Raw genomic sequence first — 11178 nt, 5'->3', positions numbered from 1 at the left:
TCTGTCCTTTGGTCTTTGTTGGCCTATATAATGTTAAGTCTTAGGGCATACGACTTTTCTAAATTTTAATTTTAGGGGAATTATTTTATCCTCTATATGTGGCCACATGTACTATCACGTTTCTCTGTAACTTTGACATTACTTCCTGAAAAACCATTTAGCTTCCTTCTGTCCGGTTTGTTCCTGACCAACCAACCTGGGGTGGGGCACTGGGTGTGTCCAGCTATTTGGCATCTTGAGGACATGACTGCGGAGATGATATTCTCTCTGAAGAGGTTGGCTGCTACTGCGAGGGAAAGTTTGGTTCACACGTTCTAGTCATTCAACCCTTGATGGAGAGTTAGGAGCATGTTTGCCACAAAGTAGGGCTCTGAGCTCACACCCCCAACTCTATTATTACTTTGTAGCGTTTGAGCATGAACACGTGACTCAGTTTCCCCATTTGAAACGGATACAATGCAGTGAAGGAGATGGAAGGGGAGTGAGATCTGAGATCTCCAGTGCCAGAAGTCAGAGTCCCTTGCTCGTGGCGGGTTCCCAGGTGGCCGCTTCCCGCTGCCACTAGAAAATGGAAGCTGGGTCGGGTGCCTGGGCCCCGTGGCGCCACAGCCCCGGAACCTACGCGCCCGGAGTCGTGGGAAGGGCCGGAGGATCCAGAAATGGACTCGAGCGCGCTGGGTCCCCTTTCCGGTTCCGGTCCACGAGGAGGCGCAAGCCCCGGGCGGAGGTAGAGCCCCGCCCCCACTCGCGTTCCTCTCGGCCCTCAGCAGTCCCCGCGGGGGTGGGATAGGGTGGAGTAATCGCCCGCCCCGAATGTCCGCCCTTTGCTTGTCTGTGGGGGGACACGGTTAGGAGCAGGTGCAGGTTCCTCGGGCGCCCGCGAGCCCTGCGCCCCCTCCAGGTCACCGCGCGTGTGGCAGGGTGGTCAGGAGCTTGGGGGAAGGGGCCCCCCGGCGGGGACGGGAATCCGAGTTGGGGGGGGGCTGACTCCCAGCTCTGGAGAGGAGCAGGCAGGGACGGGGGCCAGACCCGGGAGCAGAGGTGGGGAGAGGGGGTGCCAGGACTTCAGGGACGGACAGACGGACCCAGACAGCCTTCCTACTTCCAGGGCAGCTCACATCCTGCAGTGTACGGGGACCACTGCGTGATGTTTCCCGTTTATAATTTGAACGTCATGCTCGTGATTGCATTGTCAATGTCTGTTGCTGAAACTGATGGCTTGAAAACACACATTCGCCATCTCCCCTCCCCCCCCCCCATAACGCAAAATGCTGAAATGAAGGTCCAGCACCACAGGGTGATCTGTGCCCCCCAACTCCTCCCAAGCAGCAAACAACAGGAAGAAACAGGTCTTGGGGTCCGGGGTCAGGTGTGCTGATGGGCCAGGTGCCAGTTGTTCATTTAGAAACCAGTCGCCTTCATTTGACTGGAAAGTCTTTTTCTAATCAAGGAACTTCTGTGCAGCATCATGTGCTCCTCAAGGTGTCTGGCTGGCCTGTCACCTTTCATCTGGAGAAGGGAAATGGGCTTCACAGGTGAAGGAAGCTAGAAAGGAAGGTATGGATACCCGGGTCTGACCTGAGTGTGCTCTCAAGTCTGAACTCTTACTGTGCTATGGTGAAAACAGTTGTACTAACTTAGAGTAGCATTTGCGTTGAGAGGTCTTGTGTGTGGGATGTTCTACCCTGAGAATCTGGAAGGTTACAAACTCGAGAGTCCCCTCTGCATGATAACTGGGCTCCTATCCACCTAGTCCTTCGCTGGAGAGGACAGCCTGGTTCACCAAGGTGCAGGTGTCCCTGCTTTTTCAGGATTCTTTCTCCCTGCCCCCCCACACCCATCTGTGATTAATCATTCTGCTGGTGAAAGTGCTGATCGGTTCTCCAAGGCTGGCTACTTGAGACACTAAAAACAGGCCACGTTGTCCTGCTTTGGTGGCGGTCTCATTACATGCTGTGTTGCTGGGGTGATGTGAGCCACCAACACCACTGAAAGGGGTGCCTCCATGGTTGGAAGGTGAAAGGTCTCCTCCTGAGTAAGCTGTTAATCTTTCTGGACTTGGTGTTTGGTTTTGTGTTTTTCAAAGCTGGGTCCTGTTCCCCATGACCTTGAAGACTAGAACTGTGTTGTAAGAATCTGGTGTGTGCTTTTAAAGTCTCACCCCTGAGGGACATAATGGCTGTTGTGAAAAGGTGGTCCAAAGCACATTTACTTTGATGGAGAATAAATTAATGTAACCTCTCTGGAGGTGACTGGCAGTATTTACCCAAATAAAGATCGTGTGTGAGGCTGTGTGGAGCTACTCTTAGCTTCTGTCCCACAAACACCTTGTAGAGTAAGTGAACCCAGACTAGGTGCATTGCCCCCGCTCATGGACTGTATGATGAACTCCATCTCCTGCCTTTCCCCAGGGGCTGCCTGACAGAGCACCAGCCTTGTAGCTGGGACTGTGTCTGTGTTGTGCCCAGCTTGTCCCCATGGTTCTCAACACCTCCCAGGCACTCAGACTCAGTGACAGGAAGGAGTCCCAGGCCTCTACACCCACAGATATTAGCACAGCCTGCTCTGGAGCCACTTTTTTTAGAACTTCATCTTCTGCATAAACTTTTTTTTTTTTTACCAGAGTGCTGCTCAGCTCTGGTTTATGGTGGTATGGGGGATTGAACCTGGGATTTTGGAGCCTCAGACATGGAAGTCTCTTTGCATAACCATTATGCTATCCATCCCCACCTGCATAAACATTTTTAATGAACTAGCAGTTCTTTTTTTTTTTTCTCCTTTACTGGGAAGTTAATGATTTATAGTCAACAGTAAAATACAGTAATTTGTACATGTGTAACATTTCCAAGTTTTCCACATAACAATTCAATCCCCCCTAGGTCCTCCTCTGCCATCATGTTCCAGGACCTGACTCCCCTCCACCCCTTGGAAGTTCTTTTAATTAAAAATAAGAATACCATTATCGCTTTTATTTTTAACGATATGTATTGTCTCTCACTTTGAGAAATTAAGAGCTGTAAACAGTTACAGATACCACATAGGACTACCATCTAGCTAATGTTTCTGATACTTTCATAGAAAATAAAATACCAGTGCTGAAGTTGGAGCAACCCTCTAAAACATATATGACATGTGCTGGTCTTGAAATTTTAATACAAAATTTATACATGCTCATTGCAGAAATGTTGGATAAAATTGAAAAGCAATGAGTATAAAACAAAAACAAACTGCATAGACCAAGAAGTCAGCACTACAGTACAGGGCATGTATGGTTCAGGCCCTGACATTGTATCATGTCAGAGCTGAGCAGTAGTCTGGTCTCTCAGCAAATAAAATTTTAAAACCATCACCTGCACACCTGAAACCTTTGACTCTTCACCCAGACTTGAACTCAGACACTTTTTGCCTCTACTAGAAGCCTCTTCCTTTTGGTTTCTGTCCCTCCTGGGTCAGCCTGAGTGGTTCCTAGCACCCCTGTGGTTAGTGACACCACCATGTATGACATTCCTGTGCATAGCACTCTCGTGCGCGTTGCCTCTATGTATGACACCAGTGTAAGCTGCCTGTGTGGTTATACACAGCTCTTATGTATTTACTTTAATACATTTAAATACATAGGGAGAAAGGTTTATATTTCCTATTCTCGTGTCCTTGTTGTTAAAATTTCGGAGGCTCTGGCCGTGCGGGTTAGCTTCACGGCGGGGAACAGAGACGTGGAGACAACAGCTGGGCAGGGAAGCTGTATTTCTTTATTCAGGAACAACGATTCATAAACTAAGACAAACTAATCACCAAACAGAACTCTGCTCTCTCTGCGGCGGCGCAAGCACTCTTTCTCTTACTCTGGAACTCAGGAACCCAGGAACTCTGTCTCTCTGGCACTCTCTCTTACTCTGTAACCCTGAAACTCTCGAACTCAGGAACTCAAGAACTCTCGGACTCAGGAACCCTCTCTTACTCTCGAACTCTGAAACTCTCACACTCTCGAACTCAGGAACCCTCTCCCCGGGTTTCTTGGGGCGGGGCCAAGCAGGCCCGCGAAATTAACAGGACTCATCTAATTCTCTTGGCGGGGGAGAACTAGAACCCAATGTAAAGCATGACATTCCTGTGCATAGCACCCTCGTGCGCGTTGCCTCTATGTATGACACCAGTGTAAGCTGCCTGTGTGGTTATACACAGCTCTTATGTATTTACTTTAATACATTTAAATACATAGGGAGAAAGGTTTATATTTCCTATTCTCGTGTCCTTTTGAAGTGACAGGTGTCCTTTCTGAGCTGAGGTCATCACCACATCCTGTGGTGCATAGTGCAGGAGTGATGTCATGGCCATTCACTGACTCCTTTCTGTCTGTAGCACCTGGAGTACCATATTTGGATGGTTATTTGGATGTGGCTAGCAGGCTGAGGCTGGGTCGCTGCTTCTGGACCTGATGACTATGGGAGAGTCCTCATCCTTGGCTCTCTGTGAGGTAGCTGTTTTGACAGCCCAACTCGTGTTTAGAAGGTAGCCAACCTCTCCTGCTGTTAAGGTACCTAAACTAGGGAGGGAATGGGTTGCTGTTTCCCATTTTTCATGTCAATTTTTGTCATCTACGCCTGGAGTCCCCCTGAAAGCAGGCAGTGCATACTCCTCAGCATGAGAAATGGAAGAGTCTGGCCTAAACCTGAATGACAACCAGCCTTCCTGGTGATCTGAAGGAGTCTATATCTAATACCTTCTCTGGTAACTCCCAGAGAGAAGGTGCCCGCCTCCTGGCTCTGCCCTCCTTCTGTTGGTTCATTTTCCATTGTCCTCTATATGAGTTGTCCTTACTGCCTTGAGCCTGGATCCTGATAGACTGATCATTAGGTTTTCTGTTTCTTCTTCTTCTAGCGTTTGCCCTTCTTCCGTAGCCAGTCAACAGCATCAGGTTGAGCCTGATGTAAAGTTTCGAGACCTCTATTTACACTTCTGCCTGTAAGCAAAGAAGAGAAAAACTTGGTAAAGTCAAGGTCATGTGTCATGTTGCCATTTTTTTCTTTTTTACTCTCTTGATTTGCTAAAATGGAGGGAATGGGATATAGAACTCTGATGGTGGAAATTGTGTGGAATTGTACCCCTCTTATTCTGTGGTTTTGTTGATCATTATTAAATCAGTAAAGAGAGAGAGAGAAGTGAGGAGATCTTAAAGTGCTCCTCAGCTCTGGCAGATGGTGTTGCCAGGGATTGCAATTGGGGCTCTTGGGACCTCAGCAGTTCATATCTAGTATGTTTTTACTGTTTAATCTTCCAGTCCTTAATTATTATCTTTTCTCTGTAAACCCTACTGCAAAAATAAACATTACTTGAATGACAAATATATATATATGTTCTTTACATAAAATATATATATTTGACATGTAACATTGTATGAGTTTAAAGTATACAGTATGATAATTGATATACATATTTATCGAAAAAATGATTACCACGAAAATCTTGGTGTTAACATATCCATGAACTTCCATATTTTACGTGTGTGTGTGTGTGTGTGTGTGTGTGTGTGTGTGTGTGTGTGTTGAGAACATCTAAGATGTGATTTCTTGTAACTTTCAAGTAATAGTATTCCCCTGCCAGCTGAAGAAATTAAGAGATGGCTATGTTTTTATCATGATGAAACACACATAACATGAAGACTGCCATTTAAACCATTTTAATTGTACAGCTTAGTGGCATTAGTATATTCATATTGTGCAAACTCACTTCTAAATTATATATCTGTATGTTTTTATTTATATTAAATAGAGCCCTATGCTATACATTACATCTCTATAACTTATTCATATTCATCTTAATGTTAATTTAACATTTGTTTACAGCATTATAGAATTTTAGGGGGACCACTTCACACATAAATATCTGTGCTGGCTAACTTTTCCCTGATCACTGTCCCTCTGGAACTGGCACCTCTCACATGTCTTGCTTTTTTTAAATTGTTGTTTATTTTTTCATATCTTGTTTTCTTTGGCTGAGCTTAGCTGTTTTTAAATAGTTTGTCAGATTTCTTATCTGTAAATAATTTATTCATTCACATATTTTATGAAGGGAGGAGAGACCAGAGCATTTCTTGGTGCCAGGGATCAAACCTGAGGCCTCAAACATTTAAGTCCTATGATCCACCTGCTGAGCCATCTTCCCGAGCACTGTAAGGTCTCTTTATAGCATCAGAAACTGGGTAGGGGTGGTGGTGGTGGTGGTGGTGGTGGTGGTGAAAGCTGCACAAAGCCGAGTGAACCAGGTCAGAGAGTTGAACTCAGCATTTGTAGACCAGGCCCTGGCTCTCGAGTCACCTGGAAATGGAGGGTCCAGTGGCACTTATAACTCTTCATTTCTCAGAGGCCATTGAGCCTTTCTCCACACATTTCCAAGAGCACCGCAGTGTTTGGGAGTGTTCTCCCTTGTGATGATATGGGTGTCTCTGTGTATTGGTGTCATGCACCTAGAAGACTATGTGTCAGGAACCCCCAAGCAGAAGCACTAGTAGCTGAGGCTCAAAGGCTCACAAGGGGCTCCCACAGTTCTCCTTGTGGGGTTTGTTTGTTGTATTATTCATTTATAACCTCTAGTGTGTAGTCTGGTTTTTTTTATATTAAGAATAGACTATGTGGTGCATATAACTAACATATTTGCTTCCCTTACAGCAAGTTAGAGGGGAGTAAGGACTTGTTAGAGAGAGAGCCTGCAGACCCCAGGAGACAGATCCTAAATGGCAGCTCAGGTAGGGAGGCAGGTCCAGAGCTGCCTGGTTATGCAACTGTGTTGTTCTGCTGGGCCCCTCAGAACTGACACAGGAGTTATAGCTTGTATTGCACTATTTTGTTGGATGACCTATTGACAGACACCCCATCAGCCTCTGGCATTAAAAAGTATCCTTCTGATCCCCCCCCCAAAAAATGACTTGGAATCATTTCCTTGTGTTTCTGAACTCTGAGGTTGTGGGTTCATTCTGGTGCGACTAAACAGCTGCAGGGGAGGGTTAGGTCAGGATCCTCCCTTTGATTTATGAGCTGGACAATTTTGGATTTAAATTAGAATTTATTGTGGTTGCTTTATTTACCAGAGAATGTGGCTGAAGGTGAAATTACAAGATGAAAACATGCATTTTTTTTCCTGAGAGGTGATAAGAAGGAAAAAAAGAAGGAGGTTGAGGGAGAAACACCAAAGCACTGCACAACTATGGAGCTCCCTAGGTGCTGCCTATGATGTGTCTTTGTACTGAGCATGGGACCCAGGTCCTTACTCATGCAAACTGGTCCTCTATTGTTAAACCATCTCTCTAACCCCAGACTCAGACTTGAAATGTGTTGCTCAGAATTTACCTTAAGTGCATTGAGTTCTATTTACTTCTCTTGGGGTTTCTAAAATGGGGGGAGGGAAAAGGCTCAAAAGCAGGGTACTTCCTGTGGTTGGTGGAGGATCGGGCACTTTTGTAGTGAAAATGCTGTGATAACTTACTTTTGAAGAGGGGTTAAAAAAAAAAGCACTCCTGAAACATGCAGTGTTGTAAACCAGTGCACCTCAATTTTAATAAAAAGGAGAAGAAAAACTATTTAAATAGGTATTTAAATCCTTGTGTTGGTGTGATGTGTTAGCAGCCTCTTTCTTGGCATGTTACCTCAGGCCTGAGAACATGATGCGTCACTGTGATGGAATTTGGGCAGGCAGGCCAGGACCAGGTGGCATGACCTTTGCACTCTCTTTCAGCCCTGCCCAGGTGATACAATGGTGTCCCCAGTGCTGATGTCCTTTCGGCGCCTGATCTGTACCCTGGCCTCCTGCCGACCAGCTCCCCTGAAACACAGGAGCATTGTCTCCCTGCATACAGCCCCAGCAGCCCAGTTGGACCTGAGTGCCCCAGTGTTTACCCGTGCGCTGGCCTTCGGAAGCAGAGTTGCCCTGGTTGACCGGCATGGCCACCACACCTACAAGGACCTTTACTGGCACAGCTTCCATCTGTCCCGTGAAATCTGTAAGATCCTAGGATGTGCAAGTGGAGACCTCCAAGAGGAGAGAATCTCCTTCCTGTGCTCCAATGATGCCTCCTACGTGGTCGCTCAATGGGCCTCATGGATGAGTGGGGCCATCGCTGTACCTCTCTACAGGAAGCACCCCCCTGCTGAGCTAGAGTATTTCATCCAGGACTCTCAAAGCTCCATAGTCATTGCTGACCAGGAGCATGAGGACCTCCTGAGGCCTGTAGCCAGGAAGCTTGGCATCCCACTCCTTCCTCTCACACCCAGGGCCTATACTGGGCTGTCTGAGGAGCCCAGTGAGGGGGTGTTGCCGGAGCAGAACTGGCAAGATCGGGGTGCCATGATCATCTACACCAGTGGAACCACGGGGAGGCCCAAGGGAGTACTCAGCACCCATCACAACATCAGAGCTGTGGTGAGTGCGTGACCAGGTTTGGGAGGGTCTGTGGGGCCTGGTCAGTGCAGTGCTTCTAGCACTCGGGTGGGCGGGCACCCAAGGACAGGAGTGCCACCACCCCTTACCTGAAACACATAGCTAGAAAGGGGTGTGGGCTGCTGAGTGCCACCTCCCCAGTGGACAGCTGCCAGAAAAGGTTAGGGAGGCACTTAGGCCTGTTGGGGGTTTCCTGTGACCAGATGCAGGGGAGTGGACACTACAGGTGATGTGGAGGTCAAGTTCAAAGGGATTAACCCACACACTGAGTTCCCAGGGTACATTATCCAGACCAAAACTGAAGCAAGTTTCTCACAAATCTGACAGTTGTTCTGTCCTACAACCTATCACCATCCTTGTAAAACTCTCCCAGCCACTTCATTTGTTTATCATTTATGCCTTTCTTGACTCAAAGAATTATTTTATGTAAAAACTTTTCCTCAATAGAAGAACAAATAGAATCCAGCCTCAGAACCACAAACAGGACACAGAGAATAAAGCCACGGGGTCTTACCAATGCTCCTCCCCAACCCCTGTGCTAAGGCTGTGCTTTGTCCTCAGGTGACAGGGCTGGTACACAAGTGGGCCTGGAGCAAAAATGACGTGATCCTACACGTGCTCCCCCTGCACCATGTCCACGGCGTGATCAATAAGCTGCTGTGCCCCCTTTGGGTGGGGGCCACCTGTGTGATGCTGCCTGAATTCAGCTCTCAGCTGGTAAGTGGACTGGGTGACACACAGGATGGAGGGCTTGGCCACTGTGCAGCGGTGGTAAGGGCCTGCCATCACCATGGCAGTTGTCCCAAACTGAGTGGCTTCCAGCAAGTTCCTTCTCTTCTGTTCCGGAAGTCAGAACTCACAGTGAATCTTATCACCAAGGTGGGACAACTGGTTCCACGGGAACAGGTACCACCAGAGGTCACCTGCCTTGTGACTCTGTCACTGCCCTTCTGCCTAGGACTCAGAAGATTCAGGAGGCCTCAATATCTGGGGTTATCCTCATCTCAAGACCCTTCCCTTGATTTTATCTGAAAAGTCCCTTTTGTCACACATGAACATGTATACCATAGGGACTGAAACGTGGGCATCAGGCAAGACATATCAGCCCAGCCTCAGCTTTTGTTATCTCCAGAGAATAGATTCCCCCACCCCACCTGCCCCCCTGCATTCTCCATGTACTTGCAGAGCCTCCTGGGATCACACAGGAAACTCGAGCTGTTTCCCCATGAGCTGCCCCCATAACACAATACTTGATAAGGCGGCTCCAGACCCCCAGCCCTGCTCGCAGGTCCTCATCCACACTCTATGTGCATAGTTTCTGCCCAGCCCAAGGGCTCTTCCTAGTCTTATCCCCTGAGAAATCAGAGCAGTGAGCCCTCCCTGGGCATGTGGAGATGGCAGCCTAGTGCCTGGGAGGCACCTCTAATCCCAGGAAGTCCCAGAATTGAGAAAAAGGAGACCCTTTTCTTATTTTCACTGGACTAAAAGAGTAGACCAAATCTTATGTGTGCACAGACTTAAGATCTGGTAAGCCAGGCGGGGGAGACAGCATAATGGTTATGCAAACAGACTCTCATGCCTGAGGCTCCTAAGTCCCAGGTTCAATCCCCCACACCACCATAAGCCAGAGCTGAACAGTGCTCTGGTGTTTGTGTGTGTGTGTGTGTGTGTGTGTCTCTCTCTGCATCTCTCTCAAAAAATAAAATTAATTATATATTTAAAAAAATCTGGTAAGCCAATTTGCTGATGGAAAAACTTAAAGTCTAGCACAGTAACAGGTAGGTGACAAAAGAGGTGACCACCTGCAAACCAAGGTGGTTCCTCAGACCCTGTCTTCAGAGGCCCAGGCATGACCTTAGCTGCTCATTGCGGGGGTGAGTGTGTACAGCTATACAGTGGGCTGGATGTGGAGTGGCTACTGCAGGGAAGTGGAGATAGTCATGAGCACTTTGGGCTGGGCAGCTTTGTTGCACTACTCCCAAAGAATACAGATTGTATTCCCAAAGAATACAGATTGTATTCCCAAAGAATACAGATTGCCTCACCCATTCTCCATCTACCCACAGGGTCTCCCAGATATCACACAGAGCACATGGGAACCTCAATGCTGTGGTCTGTTTGCCCTTGGTTTCATGTGAGCTTCTCCCTCAGCACAACACTACTTAAGGGGTTCCAGAGCCCCAGCCCTACTTCTAGAGTCCTTCTCCATACCCTGGGTGTTAAGTGGTCCCAGAGGCAGGACAAAGAAGGCAACTCCAGCATAGCAGTCTTAATCTGTAGTGTCTCAATCTGCCTCTAACCCTGGGATGCTTGATCAGTGACTGATGATCCTCACACACATACAGTATGACATAGTACATGCTGTTTCATACATTAAAGATATATCGATATAATATGACACATTACATAGAAAAAACAGAGCATCGTGTAGATACACTGTGACACATTATACAGGTAAAACAGAGCACCTGATACCCACCATATAACCTCTTAAAGCATAGACTTCTCTACTGAGCTTTGGGTTTGGCACTACCAAAAAGCCCCTGGGCAACAGCAGTGGGTTCCATCTCCGGGGCTCCCTCCACTATCACCATGGCCATAGATGGCATAGCATGGCTGTAGATGGCATGAACAGACTCATTAGATCTTTGGGTGGGAGATAATCGACACTGGCCAGTGGAAATGTGCTGCTCCTTGGCCTCCACCCCCAGAAGAGTTCTTGCTGCTCTAAATGCCTGATGGAATTCA

The 11178-nt window shown here is 47.5% G+C and overlaps 1 protein-coding gene across 5 annotated transcripts in view; it reads left to right on the top strand.

The window, feature by feature from the left end:
* The first annotated feature begins 672 nt into the window (after positions 1-672).
* Positions 673-11178, top strand: part of ACSF3 (acyl-CoA synthetase family member 3) — a 30121-nt gene continuing 19615 nt past the window's right edge. The window contains exons 1-4 of one of the 5 annotated variants that reach the window (XM_060185009.1): positions 745-847; positions 1451-1557; positions 7729-8412; positions 8992-9147. In XM_060185009.1, the coding sequence (XP_060040992.1) occupies positions 7747-8412; positions 8992-9147 (822 nt within the window). In that variant the 5' untranslated portion in view covers positions 745-847; positions 1451-1557; positions 7729-7746. The other 4 variants (XM_060185008.1, XM_007531864.3, XM_060185010.1 and 1 more) reach the window with 4 other exon arrangements.

This window comes from Erinaceus europaeus, chromosome 2 (assembly GCF_950295315.1).
Source record: "Erinaceus europaeus chromosome 2, mEriEur2.1, whole genome shotgun sequence".
Lineage (NCBI taxonomy): Eukaryota > Metazoa > Chordata > Mammalia > Eulipotyphla > Erinaceidae > Erinaceus > Erinaceus europaeus.
This window is presented reverse-complemented; position numbering and strand designations above follow the sequence as displayed.